The 22,088-nt window shown below is 33.8% G+C and overlaps 1 protein-coding gene across 8 annotated transcripts in view; it reads right to left on the bottom strand.

The window, feature by feature from the left end:
• The window catches only part of LOC123523715 (fibrillin-2-like), an 87,474-nt gene that overhangs the window by 27,698 nt on the left and 37,688 nt on the right, over positions 1 to 22,088 (bottom strand). For 6 of the 8 annotated variants that reach the window (XR_008370376.1, XR_008370375.1, XM_053539529.1 and 3 more), the window contains 31 exons: positions 21,806 to 21,928; positions 21,172 to 21,294; positions 20,442 to 20,564; positions 20,106 to 20,228; positions 19,631 to 19,753; positions 19,359 to 19,481; positions 18,707 to 18,829; positions 17,977 to 18,099; positions 17,379 to 17,501; positions 16,617 to 16,739; positions 15,678 to 15,800; positions 15,290 to 15,417; positions 14,309 to 14,623; positions 12,992 to 13,205; positions 12,324 to 12,592; positions 11,578 to 11,794; positions 10,358 to 10,600; positions 9,289 to 9,432; positions 8,828 to 9,022; positions 7,622 to 7,873; positions 7,274 to 7,469; positions 6,775 to 6,944; positions 6,298 to 6,459; positions 5,936 to 6,061; positions 5,347 to 5,472; positions 4,461 to 4,595; positions 3,623 to 3,736; positions 2,372 to 2,629; positions 1,852 to 1,974; positions 1,321 to 1,446; positions 752 to 877 (listed from right to left, as the gene is read on the bottom strand). Coding sequence is in view for 6 of the 8 variants with exons in the window: in XM_053539529.1 (XP_053395504.1) it covers positions 752 to 877; positions 1,321 to 1,446; positions 1,852 to 1,974; positions 2,372 to 2,629; positions 3,623 to 3,736; positions 4,461 to 4,595; positions 5,347 to 5,472; positions 5,936 to 6,061; positions 6,298 to 6,459; positions 6,775 to 6,944; positions 7,274 to 7,469; positions 7,622 to 7,873; positions 8,828 to 9,022; positions 9,289 to 9,432; positions 10,358 to 10,600; positions 11,578 to 11,794; positions 12,324 to 12,592; positions 12,992 to 13,205; positions 14,309 to 14,623; positions 15,290 to 15,417; positions 15,678 to 15,800; positions 16,617 to 16,739; positions 17,379 to 17,501; positions 17,977 to 18,099; positions 18,707 to 18,829; positions 19,359 to 19,481; positions 19,631 to 19,753; positions 20,106 to 20,228; positions 20,442 to 20,564; positions 21,172 to 21,294; positions 21,806 to 21,928 (4,992 nt within the window). In the remaining 2 variants the exon portion in view is untranslated. The remainder of the gene's footprint in view (positions 1 to 751; positions 878 to 1,320; positions 1,447 to 1,851; positions 1,975 to 2,371; positions 2,630 to 3,622; positions 3,737 to 4,460; positions 4,596 to 5,346; positions 5,473 to 5,935; positions 6,062 to 6,297; positions 6,460 to 6,774; positions 6,945 to 7,273; positions 7,470 to 7,621; positions 7,874 to 8,827; positions 9,023 to 9,288; positions 9,433 to 10,357; positions 10,601 to 11,577; positions 11,795 to 12,323; positions 12,593 to 12,991; positions 13,206 to 14,308; positions 14,624 to 15,289; positions 15,418 to 15,677; positions 15,801 to 16,616; positions 16,740 to 17,378; positions 17,502 to 17,976; positions 18,100 to 18,706; positions 18,830 to 19,358; positions 19,482 to 19,630; positions 19,754 to 20,105; positions 20,229 to 20,441; positions 20,565 to 21,171; positions 21,295 to 21,805; positions 21,929 to 22,088) is intronic. The other 2 variants (XM_053539530.1, XM_053539532.1) reach the window with 2 other exon arrangements.

The following is a 22,088-nucleotide window of genomic DNA, read 5'->3' as shown; positions in this document are numbered from 1 at the left end:
CCAAACCATTATCCACATGCAATGTATTGCTGACTTGGTATTCTTGTAATTAATGCCATACACTCAGCATAGAAACAAATGGCAATATGTGCAACTTATAGTTTTTCTTCTTTCTTTAAAGTGTTTTAACTGTAAAATAATTGTCACTGCAGGAGATACAATCGTCTGCTAAAAGTTTTATTTTCGCTTCCTGAAGGTCATATTCTGCGTAGTTGTAACACGTAATAATTTCTTTCGTTTCTGTTTGGTTCAACGTCACACCAACACAATTATAGGCCATATGGCGTCTTTCCAGCTTTTCAGGCTGGAGGAAGCTCCTCTAGGCAGTATTTCTTTAAGTGCAGGCACCTGGGTAGAACCACCGACCATCCGTAATCCAGCTGGGTGGCTTCCTTACTCGATTAATTCTACGCCCCGAGTGAGCCCGAAACCACATCGGTGATGGGCAAGTGATTTGAAGTACTCGGCTACGGAAATCCCACTAAATGGTTTAAAGTAGAATTTCTTTCATATAAAATGGGATCTTAGAATGCATACTGATTACACAGTTTATAAATTATGTGTTTAATGTAGAATTCAGCAACAACGTATGTTATGTTATTATCTTTTTGCTCATTGGCGGCCATATGGGACAGATCCATACTGCTACCAGTGTAGCTACCATACAGTGAGTATTCCATAAAGAATGTTCACAGTACCCCACTTGTGTTATTCTTCAACCTGCTAAATTTTCTATTAAGCAAACATATACCTAGGCAAGCCTGTTCATCTGATGCAAGATTAAATCCTTGGCGGCAGTGGCACGCGGCGGAGTCAAGCCCAAGAACGCAGTAGTGGGAACACGTGAGGTTCAGCTCCGATTTACAGGGGTCTGAAACTGTTGTTATATTACTATATAAAAACATTGTTTAAATGCATTAATCACTACCCATATTTACTACTAAAGTGATGATATATATACAGACTTCTGGTTTATAATATATCTTACTCCTACCAATCTACTTTAGAACACAGTCCACTGATTTTTTGTACACTCCCAACTTCAATGATGTAACAAAATGGCCCTAAACATGTCTTTCATGTAATTCTTCTTGCTATCTTAAATGATGTAATCGAAATGGCATAGACCTTGAAATGACATTTTTGTTTACAGTTACGCAGTTAAAGTGAGCACTCTAATGCGAACAGGATATACCTTCCGTGCAATTCTAATGATATAATCAAGCTTGCACTAACTGTTTCATAGACCTTGAAAGTTGTCACATTTCTGCCAATCGTTATATGAATGAAGTTTAACTAAGTAATTTGAAAGAGATATACCTTTCTTGCAGGTCCTCCTGTCATCTTCAAGTATGTAACCAAAATGACAGTAACAGTTGTATAGGCCTGGAAAGTTCAGACATTTCTGTTCACAGCTATGTTGTCTGAGTGAACACTCGTCAATATCTGTAATTAATACAAACAAATCAGTAATATATCACTACAAAAAGTTAAAAAATTGACTCCATCCTTATAATAAATTATTTGAATTAATGTTTATAATACTGTAAATAAGTTATTCTATCTAGTGAATAGCGTAAAGGTTTAAACATTTTCAACTTTGATGTATATCATATTTGATACGAATGTCGCAAGAAAAAAATTACGAACTAAAAACATGTATTTCGAAATTCAACAAATGTAATTCAAACGTACGAGTAGAGGTCGGCGAACATTAAAAAAAAGCATCAAATATACATTATTTTAATTGATAAACTGAAAACCTGGTTCACTTCTTCAAAATAAAGCAGATAAATATGTAAGAATGAAAACATTTATACGAATCACATTAAGATAAAAAAAAAATGCAACCTTGACAATGTGTTCTGTTGTGTTTTGTGAAACCACTGTAACAACCACATGTGAAACCACCAACAGTATTATCACATGTCTGTGTGCAGTCGTTAAGTAAAGGACTTGAACACTCATCAATGTCTGAAATTTATGATTATTCATCAACACCTTGTAAAAGATTTGGTCATATAAATCAATGTGTATTTGTTTGTTATGTTATCATCATATCTCATTCAACTATTGATTATCGTTTTTAAAATGATACACTGAATCTGGCTAATATGGCATTTGGGCTAATCAGAAATGTTTGGTCTTGGTAACGTCTTTATCTTTACGCCAATGGTGAGATGTACCCAGCTGTAAACAGATGACACACTATAGAGGAGAAGTAAAACTAGTTTTTAATTCTAAACTTTTCAAAGGCTGCATTTTTTGTTTTTTTTTAGTTTGTTATTGTTTATGAAAATGGTAATGCTAAGTTTATGTATATTATGACTTCAGATACGGTGTGCGTGTAGCATTTTGATTAACCACTTACCAATGCACTCGTCATTTTTCTCTGTAAATCCATTTCTACATTTGCATGTGTAACCTCCAGGTACATTAAAGCATTCCTTTCTCACATCATTGCATGGATCAGCCTTTACGTCACATTCATCTATGTCGTCATCGCACGTGTCACCATACCAACCTTCTCTGCATATACAGCCACGGACTGGGTCGCAGTCAAAAGTTCCTTGTCCGGTACATTTGCATTCGTTTTTACAATTATGACCCCATAACGGATATTCACATTCTTAAAGAAAATAGCGTTCATATACATTGGTCAACTTTTACTGAGCGGACAAAATTATATGATAATATATCAGTACACAATAAATTAAGCTGTAAAACTGAAAGACTATTTCTCTCATTGCTATACACAGATTAAAAAACACGCATTGTGTAATATTATGTGAGCAAAAGTACAGATGTTTTATAGATCTTCAAGGGTTGACACGAATCAATCTGGTTGTTAAGATAGTCGTCGAAATCCTTTGTTTTTGACAATTTACTTGATGTTTGTATTATGACTGATAAAATCATTTGTAGTGTAGAACGCAACCAAGGAAACCACTAGGAATTCTATAGTGCAGAAAATACAACAACACAAAGTCAAGGTACGCGTATACTTTTCGGCCGCAGCATTAAACAAAACGGCCTGGAAATATTTAAACTCAATGCCCAAGTGCGTGCAGTCTTCATGGCTACCATATAAAACAAATCGACTAGATCATACAACAGCACTGAGTCCAAGTACACATAGATAAAACAAAATGACAAGAAAATGTTACAACACAGAATGCGTGTACGTGGAGACCTATGCCAGCCACATAAAACAAAACGGCTAGAACATAATAACAACACAGAGTATGTGGAGACTTCATGGTCGCTACATGAAACAAATCAACATGAATTGAAAGTCGAACGCTGGCGAGGTTTTTATGCACGCTGTCCCGTGGGTTGGGAATACACTTGCCTTACTTATAATTTTTCTTGCTTACCCTTGTGTTTATTGCAATAGTGTCAACTATATTCTAAACTAAAAATTGCTCATAGACTATGACGTCTTAATATTGCGTCAAATTATGACGTCAATATGCAGACGTGTAGCTTGTCTTCTAGACGGATTGCTTTTGTCTTTCACGGCTAGGACGGCAACAATCAAATGTATATATATTACATTAAATAGTTTAATTGCATGTTCTGACTTATATAACAGATTTAAAATAGTGTCTTATTTCATTACCTTGACAAGTAGTTTCATCCTGAAGTTTAAATCCTGCATAGCAAAAACAAGCAAATCCTCCAATATAGTTATTGCAGCTTTGTGGGCAGACATTGCTTTCACATTCATTTACATCTATTAATTGGAAAAACAAAACTTGTCAGAAAATGTAAAAATAATAAAATACAAGAACCATTATTTGAAACAGTTGAGTTTTATTAAAAAACTGGTTTCAGCATAAAGTATACAGATTAATAGTAAAAAAGTAAAACTGTGTTACGCATCTAGAAATATGCTTTATTAAAAAAACTGATTTATATATTTCGGAGTTTATGCGAATTGAACTACAGAATTTTATCGAGAAATACAAAAGTTGCGCTAGCGATTCGTGGATAATTTGCCGATCTTATTCTGTCGTTCATTTCGCATGAACTCCAAAATTAATAATGTCATTGCTTATATTTACATTAAATTCCCTTTCCATTTTTTTACAGCATTTTCATATATACATTGAACATATGCTATACTATTTAACATTGTAATCTGCTTCCCGGTCTTTTAGTTCACTAGACAAAGTAACTACGTCATCTAAGGATTATTCTCAATGACGTCTCACAAACGGCGAAACGTTACCGCAAAGCGACGTCATCATAACTTTGGGCGCCTTTTCAACCAAATAAGAAGGGGGAATGTAAATACTGTGCTATAACATGACTACCATTTTAAATACAGGTAGTTCAATATTGTCATAATATTTCATTTACATTTTCTTGTAAAAAAAACAATTATATTCCATAATTAAAAAAAACATAACATATTTCCAAGCCTGAAAAGTAAATTATTAAAAAAAAATATTAACCTGTGCAGGAAGTTCCATTTTCTGAAAGTTCAAATCCGGATTCACAGAAGCAAACAGGGTTAGAGTCTTCATCAATCGTACATCCAGCAGTTTCACTGCAGTCAATTTCAGTTTCTTCACAAACGTTAACATCAGCTGAAATTGTTATTTTACATATCTGTTACAAATCTGGCATATTTATAATACTTTTGACATTGACAGCAATTACATAACTTATACAGTATTGTGCCAATACAACTTTAAAAAATCCAGATCTAGCTGCCATACACGGCTAAGTGACAAATTATACTGATGTATGTATTAACAAAAGCAATTTGCTTTGATTTTGAAAAGAAATGACAACTCCGTGACGATTTAAGAAAAGACAAGTGTCTGAAATCATTCGTCCTCTACCTGTCATTCATGAGGGGAAGTTGGTATTTACTTCCGTATTTAATACAGGTTTGTACTGGTACAGAAACAACCCAGGCACACCGGTTAGGTTAACTGCCCCTAGTTATATTACTGAAATACTGTTGATAAACGACTTTAAACCGAAAACAAACCAAACAAAAATGTACTTTAAAGCTTTTTATCAAATGTTTGCTTTACTGGATACAATGTTAATGCATGCATAAATATCATGAAAGTCACTTTTATCTTTATAGTTGAAACTTTTTTTAATGATTTTGCTATTCGCACCAAAAACAACATTTTACCATTTTGATCGAAACCATGATCACCTTTTAGGAAATCTGGGAAAATAATTGCTCATATATATATATAATTTATTTTGTTCAGAAAACAATAATCTGCTGGAATATCCTAAATACAATACTGATAAACAAACGGTTCGTCTATGCTAAACCAGTCACTGGTCAAATCAATAGACATAGGAATTATATACCTTTCATACATGTCCATGTTGTGACATTAAACGTGAAACCTGTCTTACAAGTACAGTTGAATCCCCCATTTGTATTCACACATTCTTGGGTACAGTTGTGCATAGCTTCATCACATTCGTTGATATCTGGGGCATGTATAATATTTATAGAGTAGAAAGAATACGAAACGAAACAACTTGAAATAATTATTCAAAAGGTAAAACTTGAAATAATTTATAATGTCAGCAATAACGATAAATGTTTACATTTGTATTCAAATTCAATATTTTAGGTAAAGCCATATACATCGCATACATATACTGATAAAGTATATCAACCTACATATCTGAGTAAGATAGACATTGGATGTATATCAGGTTAGCTTGGAGGCATGTGGCCAATCGTATATTTGTTAAAGAAAACTCATGAAATAAATGCATTTTTGTCAAAACTACTTGACATCGATTTAGCTATAGAAAGCACTGTAATACATTTATAAGAAAATCGAATTCCGTGTACATTCACAACACGACTTATATCAACAAGAGTATTTTACAGTTTCATACAGTGATACAAAGTTCTAACTACATCAAAAGGATATGCACATACCATTACAACGACTTCTATTTTTTGAACTTGATCGGTATCCATGGTTGCATACACAATCAAACGATCCATCTGTGTTAACGCAGTTATGCTCACAGAAAGCTGATTCTTCTTCACATTCATTAATATCTGAAAGCCACAAATGAATTAGAATACGAAAACAAACATTAAGGAAGTTATGAATTTGCGTGTTTTTCGAAGCCTTCCGAGTGATATACACTGAACCTGCAACCTATGTTTACATATTCTACACAGTGCTTACATCTATAGAAAGTCTAAAAAATTAAAACAAATGCGGTATGAATGTTGCAGAAACAATATAACATTAAAACTCTTAAACAATAAGTTGGATTAATATTACAAACCGATGCATTTATCTCCATCTTGAGAAAATCCATCGGGGCAATTACCACAGATGTGAGTTTTGTTGCGGGCTATTTGCTCTGCTGCAGTCAAACTTGTACATTCTCTGTTCAAAGAGCATGGATTTGCAGCACAACCGTCAAAGTCATCTTCACAGTCTAAACCTGTTAGGACACGAAGTGTCAAGGTCACAGTCAATAAAAAGAATAAAAAAAAGAAAACTGAACAAATTGGTCACCATAAATTAAATGTTATTTCATAATAAAGAAATTTCTTAGATTATGAATATTCAAACAGTAGTAGAGCTGGAACAAAGATCAGAAAAGATGGGCCACTCTCCAAATACGCAGCCTCCCAAAAACAAACCTCTCCAGCAGGGTATCTATAATTGCATTGACGCAAGACATTTACACAAGGTAAAACCAAAATACAAAAATGACAAATCAGACAATACAGGGGATATAGGTTCATGCAAATACCTTCATATTGAGGCTCGCAATCACATTCTCTGTATTTGAAATGTTCTGTTTCTCTTGGATCAATTCTAATGATGTCTGTACAAACACCGTGGCCATGACAACCCGAACAGAAATGTACATTTACTCTGAATGGTGTTGATGATTTGTTGTCTTGGTTTACGACCGAAATGCTAAAGTATAAATTGCTTATGAAAACCAATGCGCACTTTGTTTAAACATAGAAATAATTAAGAATATGATAGAAGATTAACAAAATGCTGGAACTGTATGTAACTAGATGGCTTATAAAAATGTTGTTGTATCAATAAGAAATAATGTTATTGTTTCTTTTGATTTAATATTGAAAAATGAAATCAATATGAATATTTTTCATGTGTGTTTGAGTTTGATGGGTTAGACAACACTCAAGTTTTTTTAATGCAGAAGAAACTTTATGACTTTGCTAAAAACACAAAGAAATATATTTATTCTTGAGTTTTCTGTAGTGTTTGAAATTTACCTTATTGTCACAGGTAAATCGTTATCATGTCTGTATATGACTGTCCGTTCTGCAGAGTTATATGTAGCGTTAGCGGTGTTGTCAATGAAGTTAAACTCAAGTCCCTCTCCGTCGGGTATCTTCAAAGGACAACTAACCTGGTCGCCTTTTGTGATGTGCAACACATCACAGCCATCCAATGAAGGAATCTTTTTGTCTAAGAAATAAATGGTTACAAAAATAAACATTAAGTAAATGCTGGAGCCGTAAAAATCAGAGCTAGTCATATCTCAAACATATAACGAAATATAAATTAAAAGATCCAACTCGCGACAAGAAAGTCTTGACATTCAACAAGACATAGTTTACCAATTTCTATCGATGCTTCATCAGCTTTTGTCTTTGTATTTTTTGTATGTCTCGCAACGTTCTTATCTTCGGTGAACACGTAATCAAACACACATTGGACATTTTCATCTCCGCCACAAATTCGTTTAGCTTCTTCCACTTTTGTCTTATTTGCATCCATCAGAAATTTTGGTATATAACTTGCATTACTATAATCTGCTGGGCCCAGACGATCGCTATAGTAGAAGACGGAACTGTCCGCACCAATCTGCCCTGAATATGCAATTTTAGGTTTTTTATAGAGATATTTCAAGACTTCAAAAAAGCTGCAAAAAAACAATGAGACTGTGTATATTTTTCAACATTTCTTTTTATCGAAAGTTCAGAATTAATATCAGTTTGTACTCATATTACCAAAAATATGTGTACATACGATGGTAAATCCTAAGTTATGATATGCAGGGGCTGTCATAAAGTTCATGGACTGTGCGAATAATTTTTTATGGTTTCAATAATTACGTAATAAAAGATGGGCTCTCTCCGAATGATATGCTTGTTATGACAATAAAGATAAGTAAAGGTTGATAAATAAATGTGTATATGTCCTGTCAGACATGAAATGTACATTTTGATAAAAGATGGGCGTTATATGTCTCGCGTCTGAAAATAATGTACAACTGTTTATATTTAGTTACATTTTTAACAATCAGAATTAAACCGTTGTTATATTATGAACTTTTGTTATGTTGCATTTATATTTGATTTATCGGCCAGCGATGATCCATAGCTGACCGTAACTTATGATTCTATCCAAACACTACAAATCTGCAAATTTTCAAACTTAGATCTCGTCAGAGAAACTTAGAATTTAATGACAGCATGCTAATTTTAAAGTCGGTGTGTTTGGCTACGGCGTACGGGACTCCATTTCGTTTTATTAACGTGCGTTTTTTGTATGACGTCATTTTTTCAGTTGAACTTTGTGTGATATATCAGAGTGACGTCATTCTCCAACACAAATTTTAAAAAGCATGCATGATAATTACTTAGATGCTGTTAGATATTGTTTGAAATGTTCTTTAGCGTTCACCAAATACTTTGAAATAAAAAACAACAGTAAGAAAATTTAATGACTGTCCCTCATTTTGTTCCTTGTGTGCATATATGTTACAATTTTTACGTATATTTTAACAATAACCTCAAAGTGAAATGTGTTATAAAACCTACATGACTGTCCATAATAAAATATTTCTTTTTCGTCCAGATTACTAGGTAAAACACTTCCGTTGGGAGTGAAAAAGTCATTGTCAGGATCACCGTCGAAATTGCCAAGCAATCCTTTGGTCTTGTTCTTGAATATCTTTGGAACAGTTGCACTAATTGATAACATCTGGACACCGACCGAAATATTCAAGGATATACCTAAATATGATATAGATAAATTTCGATAATTTGCTTTATCAGTTTTGACAATGCACTGTAGATAGTAATTACAATATTAACTACAGAAAGAATGGTATACACATGTTTTGTAACTCTATCAGGCCCGACGCTTCGGCAGCAATAAATGAAAAAATATATTTACTCTTGCATCAAACATCATTAATTACCGTTTAGATGTGTCTAATTAAACATTTAATCTTTGTTTGTTTCTACATACAATATTTTAAATATAATAATGATGGTACCAGTGTTAGGGAAGAATACAACAAGTGTGTCGTTCCTGCGAATTATAGCAAGATTGTTTTCTTCAGACTTATATCTAAACGACTTCTGGTTGTTTTCATTGTACATCAAAGACAGATCAGCTCCATTTCCGTACAGAATAAGTCCTACAAGACAACAGCCTTTCTGAATAAATTTCATCAGAATGATTGACACTGTTTAAGTTTCATATTTAAAACATAAACATTGATTTCGAATAGTTTACGTACAAAAATGTAAATACATTGTACAAGATTATCATGTCCGCTAGTGATGAAATAATACATGTAGTGGCACCTGTGGTTTTCCTCAAATATTAAAGTTTGACTTCACTGACCTAAACAAAGCAATTTTAAACACAAATATTGATTTGGAATGTAAAGTAACCTACACACTACAATGTCCTACCAAGATACTTTCTAAATACAATGCATATTAGAACGGAAAGATAAAAATAATTTTGACAGATCGTGAAAACTTATAACAGATTTTCACTGGTGTATGATGACACCTGACCAAATTAAAACTTCGCTATTATTTCTACTTTCCAGTTTGATTTTTTAAATGGCTCTTTTATATTTTAGCTTACAATTCATAAATTAAAACAATAAAGAATATATTGTTACCTTACTATCGTCTCGCCTATCCAAATCGCGTAAGAATTTCTACTGTTTCAATCGATTGTCACTAATTAGAGCAAATCGCAGGGTTGCAATCATACAAGACATATCCCATATGTTCACATAAATATTGAGCATTTGTCTAATGAAAATATGTATTGGAAACATAATTTTGATACCAATAGTGTAATGCCAAAATATCTCAGCCGTGGCGTGTTCTAAACTTTTAAAAACTGTCGGAGAACGACAATCAAACAAATCTGACAGAATAAGAAACGAAGGTCCGCTTGTACTCAAACCAGAACGTTCTATTCAATATGAACAATTAAATGCAATAATAGAATCATCTTTAACAGTGACCAAAGCGCATAAAACTATAACACGTCTAATATTAGACCCAAGGAGACGTGCTGATTAAACACATGAAACTCACCGTCTTTATCATTATTTAGTTCTGCATGGAAAGAAGCGTTTGTATGATCTTGTGCTGCAAACGCTTTGAATATCGTTGCATATGAAAGCGTTCCATCTTCCTTGACAGCTCGGTCAGTACGCGCTTGTAAATCAAATTCGTCCTTGTCTGTTTTAATTTTGATTAGACTGTATTCTCCAAGGCCGTTGAAGGTAAAATTCTTCTTGTCGAGAGTGTCAAAATGTGGATCACCCCATGAACTTCCTGCGAGGAAAAATAAAATAAACCAATCGCGGAGATTAGAGCGAAGGTATGAACATAACCTTCGTACTTTCATATAATATCTCTTTAAACCTATAAGGAGATGATTTGAAAGCAGATAATGCAAGCAAGCAAATGAACAGACAATTAATTTATGAAGAGGTGCTGAACTGCGCAATATCTCTCAAATCCCTTAGCACCGGCGAAACCGGGATTGTAAGTAACAAATTCTCTTATCAGAACATGATTCAAAAAGACAACACAAGCCTAATTCATCCATAGAAACCAAATGTTTTGTCAATAAAATTCTTCTGCAAATTATAATTGTTAGAGAAAGAAATCAATTGTATAACTGCATTACATCTCTTATTTTATAATTGTATATGCTTATGATAGAACTTTAGTCATATTAAATATTCTGATGTTATCATTCATTTAAGAACTTATTTACAGCAGAGCCATGCTTTAACATATCGAAACAGCACGATAAGGTTATACGCTGGCGAAATAGATCCGAGTGAATTATACATGCGGCGTATAACCGATTCGTGTAGTTCAGATATGTCTGATATGCCTTTTATATAAACAATTATATGAAATAGGGAAAAATTATTTCATGGCGCAGGTATGGCGCCAAACATTGAAGGTCGACGTGACGGTAACACGTGACTGTGTGTTAACTATGTTAAAATACGAGAAGCAACACGTCCCGAAATAACTTACAAGTGTGCAGATTTATCTTGAAACTTAGCTTAAAAGGCATTCATTTCCCCTCATTCACGTACTTGCTTTAATACCATAACAGCAATTTCAACACACTTTTGCTTTTACATGGATTTTAATAGCACAATTTGGAGCGCCTCACCACATATATAAGCATCATGTAGTCGAAAATATAAGCGTCATGTAGCCATAGATACATGCATCATGTTTATTCAAATGCTATTAGAATATTATATATATGAATTTAATGTACTAACCCGTTTGAAACCACGTCTCCTTGTAGCAATTTCCGATTGGATGCAGATCATAGTACACACTACATAAGCTTGATTCATCACAGCAGAACTGTTTTGGTTCGATATCATGAATTATGTGGTTAGATAATGACTTGTCCGGATGATAAATGTATAATCCACCGGCCTCTGGAATCTCGTTTGTCCACAGACCAGTTGTCTTATTGTAGGAACAGGTCTTAATGAAACCAAAAAGAAAAAAATATGGCAACACTTTCTATCATATGTTATGTAATATTTTATAAGTTTTTAATAATAATTTCAATTTAACGACAAACCGGAGGGAATCCTCTGTATGAAATTAGAGTACTGTAAAAAAAAACATATTTTCACTGGGTCAAAATTTCGCGAATAAAACAATGAGCATGCCAGCCAGGTTTAATATTCACGAAAATGTAAAAAAAATGGTATCCTACTTGAATTTGAATTATACTAATTGTGAATATTAACGCGATGATTACTCTTCGCGATATGCAGGGTTAATCAACTATAGCGAAAGTTAAATTCTCGCGAACACTTCTGCATTCGCAATACAAGTATAGTAGGATTCATTTCAGTAGTACGAGTTCAAGTCGTATTTGTTCCTGAGTTAAAGTGGACAACCTCATCTTTACAGTAATGCATGTTATTCCAACCTTCAATATTTAAAAGGTTACGGGTGGAAAAAAACAGTAGTGTTGTTATCACAGTAATAAAAGAATAATACCCTTTCCGCTCTGTCCAAATAATTGTGAGGGCAAAATTTCTACAGTGAATGTTGTCGAGTTGTCTTCTCCTGTTTCGTCTGCTGGCCAATACCATGGATCAAAGGAAAGACTATCCAAATTGCACGGACAGTCCGGCATTCCATTTCCTGACAATTCTTGAAAATCCGACTTTTTATGTTTGTTTTCATTGAACCAGTCTAAACACATCATTGCAGCATTTGGAAGTCGCACACCTATTGGCGTCAGACGACTGAACAACAATCCTGATATACCTTTGTTGAAATATGATTTGTATTTGATTGGTACAATATATTTACTAAAATTTAGCAACAATAATAGTAAAAAGCTGGCATAACACATTCAACATCTGTTCAAAATAGTAATTTGAAATATAATGTAAAATCGTTACACAAACTTCTGATTCTTTTGAGTCAAATTATTTTTACGTCCAAGTAATATTTTATTAGAAAAGAATTAGTCGTGCCCGTTTTGCGTTATTCAAACTGATCAAATAATTATCATAAAAGGTCTCGGTTTCCTGATGGTGAAATATGTGTAGTAAAAATGTGTTGAACTCTGTAAAAACATAGAAATGATGACACTAGTCTTCCCTCGACCTGGGGAAATCTTGAGTAATCCGTCTACTGTTCCTATAGACAAAACATAAAAACCTTTTGTAAGAGCATGTGAATCCATCAGCAGAGCGGTAGTTTTAAAGGAGTTTATATTTGTAGAGCTTTTCCCAGAAGCCGTATAGCCTATCCAAATATCTGGGCTCGTTTTCAGTTCATTTGCCATTGTCCAAAGCATTGATTTATACCCATATATAAATAGTGTGTATGTGTCAATCCCATCTGTCACTATAACTGCCTGAAAAGTTGCCTCCTAAAATATAAAATATTAGTAATTACAGAAATAAAAAATATAGTAAATTAATACGACATTCTAGCATAAAACTGGTGTTTTTAGCGACTCAGAGGGTGTTCAAACAGGAGAGCAAACGTGTGTAAACAGATATATTCTTGTGCCCGCATGCTGTAAACACATCATTTTACAAATGCGCGTTCCGTGGCCAATGTTAAACACATTACGGCCCTATAACAAATAATTCAAAAAGAAATGACGTCAACGTGGTAAAATAAACGCTGACGTTCCCGAGCATTTCATGAACATTTAAATAATGACGCTGATGGACAATATATTTCAATTTTAGCTTTATAAAAGTTTTCAGCTAGAATAGCATTAGCACATCTTTGTTTCATTAATAACTGTTAATTTAGCAGAAACCACTGGGATTCTGCACAAGTTATAATATGAATAAAATCTCGCGTTATCGCTACAATAACATAATATATTTGGGTAGGACTTCTATACCCTCAAACAATTTTAAGCGATAAGAAAAAGTGTATATTTTATAAATTAAGTCTAGATTTCATACTATTGAAAATCAGCATGTGACTGACTTGTTTTTTTTATTTTCTTAATTCTTCACCATGTGATGTGGAATCACTCATAAATACACAGGGTATTATAAGCCACACAATTGCGTTGCCATGATTATCGGAGATAATGTTGAAGTGCGGTTTACAAAATGGCCTTCGTTTAATTATTACATTGACTTGAAATTATATTTTCAGTATCGTCAATGTATAATCCGCTTCCTTGATTTTCCTTGGTCAACAAGTGCTTGTAAAGGAAATAAATGAGTAATCTTAACCCTTAGCATGCTAAATTTCTATAATGGACTGGTCCATCATTCAATCTGGGCAATACCATTTATTATTCGAAGGGGTGTTTACTGAAAATTTACTGACTGAATAGCGAACAGTGCAGACCATGATCAGACTGCACGGATGTGCAGGCTGATCTTGGTCTGCAATGGTCGCAAAGGCAGAATTACTGCCGCCAGCAGGCAAAGGGTTAAAGTCTAAACAGAAGTCACGAGTGAACTTTTATGTTTCAATAATGCGTTTCAATTACTAACTTACCGTTGTTGTATTAAATATATCCTGAAAAGGCATCACCTTGTCCCATGTTGCAAACAGTATGAATTTTGCATTAAACGCTGTAACACCTCCTAATCTCTCAATCATAGCTTCAACATGTCTTACATCATTATTTTTTAACTCTTCAGCATTATTTAACACGTCTAAATATCTGTAATACACTGCTCCTGATGTTGTCATATCAGTATCAGCAAAGAAAGGGGCTACAACAGTTCTCTTGCCATAAAGTGATATGTTTCTGTTCGGCACTGGGTTCGTGTATGTAACGTTCAAGCTTATCAATCCATTTGTGCAGACCTGAAATTCAACAGAAATAATGACAAATCAGTGCATCAGCTTACCAATATATGTCACAACGGAAATTTGACATATCTGAATTTTACAGAACTGTATATCGTCTGGTTTGCCCCACATCAGGCTTTTTTGTTACTATGACGACCGGAAAGGAGTAAGTAGTCAGACGAATGTTCAAACGTTTTCCTGGAAGCAGCGGATAGACAGTGTAAAAGTATGTTCTTCATTATTTCTAATACATGATATTATAAGAAGAAGAGTCTCATAATAATATTTGTAAGTATGTAGTTGACGCAACAAGATTTTTCAAGTATGCCATTGGCGTAATAAGATCTTTAAGTATGTCGTTGACGTCAAAGGTTTTAAAAGCTTACCACTATTTATAACTTTTACTTGCGTGTTTTCTGACGTAAGAGCCTATATAGTATGTTGTAAAATCAACGTATTTAAGGTAATGGACCCGTAATTACAATTGACAAATTCTGTTTGATTACATATTCTTCGAAAATAATTTCGACATTTCCCGACTGCAACGGAAATCCATGTGTTATGACCGCCGGAAAATGCCGGTGTAGGATACGAACAATAGGTAATTAAACGGATATCGCCGAGTGTCATTACGAGTCCTCCACCTGAACATCTATGATTTGGTGTAAATAAAATCCTTACGTAAGCTGTTGTATGCGCATGCTCAAAGACAGGAATGCCGTATTGGAAACGAATAGGTTTACTACAAGAATCATCAGTTTCCATTAAGACTTGGTCACCGTTGCGGACGCCGAAAGGATATAAAAACACTGAAAAATTGAAGTTCAAACGCATTAAAAAATATTCTAAATATCGCTTCAATGCTACGGAATGACGCACAGTTTAATGATATATATCAAACAATATTAATATCCAATGCTTTTAGCATACCGACATATATAAATGTTAGATTTTTTTGTAGATACTATATAAAAAGATTTAATGAACGACTTATTGTGCAAGTGTTACAAATATGATTCCTTAGTCAAATAAATAATATATAACTAACAAAGGGATGTTTTATACTTACTTGCATCACAGACATCGACCTCCTCATTGTGAATACCTGTCTTACAACTGCATGTGCTATTGATACACTTTGCACCGGGAGTTCGACAAATATCATTGTTCTCACATGCACCTCCGATAGCAACTGCAAACACAACGTTTATAATTTTGTATCTTTATACATTACAGCGATATACTGGAAACTTAAAAGCGCTTTGAGTGAATACTGTTGATTTGATTATCATCTGATTAAAGATATTTGGCTGTTTACCTTTTCTGCATGACAGAATCCATGAACCAAACCAGAATCATAAAGTAAATTAAATCTGACAATGCAGGAAATTCAACAGCTGCTAAAACCTTTAAATGATGGATGAAAAGATTCCAGATACATTAAGTCAAGTATGAAGAAAACAATGCTATGCAAATCGAAAATCTCTAGTGGCTTATTTGCCATCTTGTTCTTGCGCCTTGACGCGTTTAAACGGCAACAAATAGAGCCCCTCAATATGACAAATAAGATATTTGTCATTTTAGCGTTTTGATGCCCCGTCTACACGCAAACACGTCAGATTCACAGTAGTCATTTTGAACACTTGCTAGAACGACAAGTACTTTATTTGTCGCACTAGTGCATACATTTGTAATTTTTGCGTGTTTCACAGTACTTTTGGATGTTACGTATTTTTGGTCCGTAGTATTTGTACATTCAACATTTACCTACAGTATAAATTAGTAAACATAACACATTCATGTCCTTTATACAGTACCTATGATGTAATTACCTGAGCATGTTGTTCCATTACATAAGGATTCCATACATTAAGTGCACGTTAAGATTCGAAAGATTCGAAAAGAATGTGTACATTCAGCATTTACTTACCGTTAATATTTACAAGAAAAAATAGTAAGAACACCACTTGTATGTCCTGATTACTGTAGCAAGCTTTGATGTAATTACCTAAGCATGTTGTTCCATTACCAGAGTAGCCCTTATTGCAAGTGCAGATAAAGCTTCCAATTGTATTTGTACATTCTGCATTTACGTCACAGTTGTTACTATCTTCAGTACATTCATCAATGTCTAAAATGTAAATAAGGGATTCTCTTATATGTCAAACATTTTGTACGGATTTCTTAACCGTAACAAGAAACAATTAGTAAGGACAAGATATCATTCAGGTCCTGGTCCTCACCCTGTTTTATTCATCCTTTCCCCTCCCCCTTTTGTACCTCATCGCCATTTTTATATCTTTCGTATAATTGAAATGTACTTGCTGACTGATATTAGAGGTAACCTGCCTGCTATATCTTTCAACAACAGTTTCTCTATGTTTTTGGCTGATTTTGAGATGAATGGCTCCGGCTGTGTTTCCTGTGCTCATTGCTTCCAGAGAGTCTTCTTTTACCTTATAATATTAAACTGTATTTACCTGAGCATGTTCTTCCGTTAACAGAGTAGCCTTCTTTGCAAGTGCACGTAAAGCTTCCAACAGTATTCTTACATTCAGCATTTACATCACAACTGTTACTACGATCAGTACATTCATCAGTGTCAAAAATGTAAACAGAGCGTTTATTTATTACGTTTGATATTGTTAACTATAACCAAACCGTACATATTTACATGAAATTATATAATAATGAAAAAATCGAAAGGCCCTGCTTAAAGACGGAAGATTATTATCTTTCCAACAAAACAGAAATGTAAAAATATAATTACCTGAGCATGTTGTTCCATTACCATAGTAGCCTTTGTTGCAAGTACACGTAAAGCTTCCAATATTATTTGTACATTCAGCATTCGCATCACAGTTGTTACTTCCGTCAATACATTCATCTATGTCTGAAAATTTGAATAAAAAGTTTGATGTATACGTCAAATATTTTTTAATTATGATCCAACAGTAAATATTTTCAAGGAAACAACAAGTTAGGACACCACATTCCAGTTGATATGTTCAAAGAAACAATTAGTTAGGACTATAATTCTGGTCCTAGGTAAGTTGCAAGATCACTATCATTAAGAAAAATAGCATTTATAAAAATTGTACCCGTGCATGATGTTCCATTACCAGATAGCCTTCATTGCAAGTGCACTTAAAGCTTCTGAAAATATTTGTGCATTTAGCATTAATATCACAGTTGTTGCTACCATAAGTACATTCATTAATGTCTGAAAATGTAAATATAAAATTCCATTTATTGTGCATGTTTCCAAACGGTAAACATTTACGAGTAATTTATAAAGACAAAATGTGCAGTCCTAAGTAAAATGCACGGTCATTGTTAAGCTAATTAGGCATGGTAAAATGTTGTACCTAAACATGCTGTTCCATTACCAGTGTAGCCATCATTGCAAGTGCATGTAAAGCTTCCAACAGTATTTGTACATTTAGCATTTGCATCACAGTTGTTACTTCCATCCGTACATTCATCAATGTCTAAAATGTAAATATAACTTTCGTTAAATATTAAGCACCTTAATAAAATAAATTGAAAATCACATGTCTTCGAATACCGTTTAAATGAAACTTTTGCAGACTTGGTTTGATTTGACCTGCTCACGGACGGTAGTAGATTTGCAAGGTACCATGTACGTCCAGTAGCTCAATAGGGAGAGCGCCGATCTACGGATCGCGGAGTAGTGAGTTTGATACTCGGGCGGGCCGTATGTTCTCCGTGACCATTTGATAAAAGACATTGTGTCTGAAATCATTCGTCCCCCACCTCTGATTCATGTGGGGAAGTTGGCAGTTACTTGTGGAAAACAGATTGGTACTGGTACAGAATCCAGGAACATTGGTTAGGTTAACTGCCCGCCGTTGCATAACTGAAATACTGTTGAAAAACGGTGTTAAAAACCCAAAACAAACAAACAAACGTCCAGTAGCCCCGGCTTGATCAGAACTCAACATTTATACATATTACAAGTACTAAAATACACGATACATATTTACATGGAATTATGAAATAAAAACTACCCGTTCCTGCTCAAATGTGGAAGCTCAGTATCTTTCCAACAAAGCAGAAATGCTAAAATGTAATTACCTGAGCATGTTGTTCCATTACCAGAGTAGCCTTCATTGCAAGTGCACGTAAAGCTTCCAACAGTATTTGTACATTCAGCATTAACATCACATTTGTTACTTCCATCATTACATTCATTTTCATCTGAAAACAATATTGATAAAATATTTGCTGTATACGTCAATGTTTTGTAGGTATAATCAATACAAAGAAAGGCTATATTTAAATTGTTTGAAAAAAAAACATTTACTTGGTTGGATATATCAAACAATTTGTACGTATTACTGAACAGTTAATATGTTCAAAGAAACAAATAGTTAGGACTACAAATTTAGGTCCTGGGTACCATAGTACTTAAGCTCCCTATATTTAAGTAAAACAACAGTGTTAAAATATTTTACAAGCGCATGTTGTTCCACCAACTGAGTAACCTTTATTGCAAGCGCATGTAAAGCTTCCAAACATATTTGTACATTTAGCATTAATATCACAGTTGTTGCTACCATCCGTACATTCATCAATGTCTTAAAAAGTAAATTGAAAACTTCATTTATTATGCGTGTTTCCAAACGGTATTTCTTCACGAGTTATTTATTAAGACAACATTTGCATGTTCTAGATAAAATGCACGGTCATTATAATTAAGCTGACAAGACATGTTACAATGTTGTACCTGAACATGCTGTTCCATTACCAGAATAACCATCAATACAAGTGCATGAAAAGCTTCCAACAGTATTTGTACATTCAGCATTTATATCACAGTTGTTGCTACCATCCGTACATTCATCAATGTCTTAAAAGGTAAATTGAAAACTTCATTTATTATGCGTGTTTCCAAACGGTATTTCTTCACGAGTTATTTATTAAGACAACATTTGCATGTTCTAGATAAAATGCACGGTCATTATAGTTAAGCTAACAAGACATGTAACAATGTTGTACCTGAACATGCTGTTCCATTACCAGAATAACCATCAATACAAGTGCATGAAAAGCTTCCAACAGTATTTGTACATTCAGCATTTATATCACAGTTGTTGCTACGATCAGTACATTCATCAATATCTAAAATATAAATACAGCGTTCGTCTAATACACTAAATCTTAAGCACCTGTTACTAAAATGTAAAGAATAGAAAACCAAAAGTCGCCGAGTAGCATACAAATTATTTTTCTGCTGATTTGGTTTGATTTATCCTGCTTATAGACGGCTAGACGGCAGTGGAAATGCAAGCCACCGTATACGTCCTCCAGCCCCGGATAGATTAAAACTCAACATTTATACATGTTACATGTACTAAAATACACCATACATATTGACATGGAATTAATTAATTATGACAACATTACCAGGTCCTGGTCAAAGGTTGAAACTCAATATCTTTCCAAACAATCAGATATGCTAAAATGCAATTACCTGAGCATGTTGTTCCATTACCAGAAAAGCCTTCATTGCAATTACACGTAAAGCTTCCAACAGTATTCTTACATTCAGCAGTCACATCACAATTGTTACTTCCAGCATTACATTCATCTATGTCTTAAAATGTGAATAATAAGTTTGCTGTATACATCAAGCATTTTGTAATTATGATCCAACAGTTAATATTTTCGAGGAAACAACCAGTTAGGATATCACATTCGAGTTAATATGTTCATCAAAGAAACGATTAGTACGGACAATAAATTCAGGTCCTGGGTAAGTTGCAAGCTCACTATCCTTAAGGGAAACAGAAATCATAAAATATTTTACCTATACATGATGTTCGATTACTAGTATAACCTTCATTGCAAGTGCACGTAAAGCTTCCAAATGTATTTGTACATTTAGCATTAATATCACAGTTGTTGCTTTTATCAGTACATTCATCAAAGTCTGAAAAATTGAATAAAAACTTCCATTTTTTGTACGTATTACGGACAGTAAATATTTACGGGTAATTCACTAAGACAATATTTGCAGATACTAGTCACTTTTTTATCGTTTATCTAACCACACATGGTAAAATGTTTTATCTGAACATGCTACTCCAATACCAATGTAACCATTATTGCAAGTGCATTTAAAGCTTTCAACATTGTTTGTACATTCAGCATTAACATCACAGTTGTTACTTCCATCCGTACATTCATCAATGTCTAAAACATAAATACAACGTTCGTCTAATACGTTGAATACTAAGCACTTGTCACCAAAATTTAAAGAATGGAAAACCACATGTCACCGAGTACCATACAAATGAAACTTTTGCAGGCTTGGTTTGATTTCACGTGTTCTTGTACGGTAGTGGAAATGCAAGTTATCACATACGCCCACTACTACCGACTTGATCAGACCTCAACATTTATACAAATTGGAAAGTACTTAAATACACCATACATATTTACATGGAATTAGATAATTGTGACAACACTGCCAGGTCCTGCTCAAAGGTGGAAGTTCAATATCTTTCCAATAAACAGAAATGCTAAAATGTAATTACCTGAGCATGTTGTTCCATTACCAGAGTAGCCTTTGTTGCAAGTACACGTAAAGCTTCCAACAGTATTCGTACATTCAGCATTCACATCACAGTTGTTACTATCATCATTACATTCATCTAAGTCTGAAAATTTGAAAAAAGTTTCCTGTAAACGTCAACTATTTTGTAGGTATCATCTTATATAAATATAATATGATATCTAATACGTAAATATTTCCAATGAAACAACCAGATAGGATAACACATTCCAGTCTTGATTACAGTAGAAAGTCTATTTTTTTTAGTTTGAAATAAAACACATACGTCGTTCGATATATCAAATAATTTTAAGTATTACCAAACAGTCAATATGTTCACAGAAGCAATTAGTTATGACTATAACATTTAGGTCCTGGGTACCAAAGTGAGCTCCTAATCCTTAACTTAAACAACAATGTAAATTTACATTTGCATGTTACTTCATTACCAGAGTAACCTTAACTGCAAGTGCACGTAGATCCTCCAAAAGTATTTGTACGTTAAGCATAAATACCATAAACGTTATTTCAAAAGATACATATTTACGGGTAATTTATTAAGACAACATTTGCAGGCCCTAGTTAAAAAGCCAACCAGACATGGTAAAATGTTTTACCTGAACATGATGTTCCATTACCAGAATAACCAGCATTGCAACTGCACGTAAAGCTTCCAACAGTATTTGTACATTCAGCATTGGCATCACAGTTGTTACTATCATCAGTACATTCATCAATGTCTGAAATATAAATACAACGTTCGTTTAAAACACTTAATATTGTGTACCTATAACCAAACTAGAAAGAATGGGAAAACACAAGTCGTCTAGTAAAATATCAATGAAAATGTTGCAGGCTTCGTTTGTCAGAGCCTGTTCATGGACGGTAGTGGTAATGCAA

This window comes from Mercenaria mercenaria, chromosome 3 (assembly GCF_021730395.1).
Source record: "Mercenaria mercenaria strain notata chromosome 3, MADL_Memer_1, whole genome shotgun sequence".
Taxonomy (NCBI): Eukaryota; Metazoa; Mollusca; class Bivalvia; order Venerida; family Veneridae; genus Mercenaria; species Mercenaria mercenaria.
The sequence above is the reverse complement of the archived record's forward strand: the minus strand, read 5'-3'. Positions and strand labels throughout refer to the sequence as shown.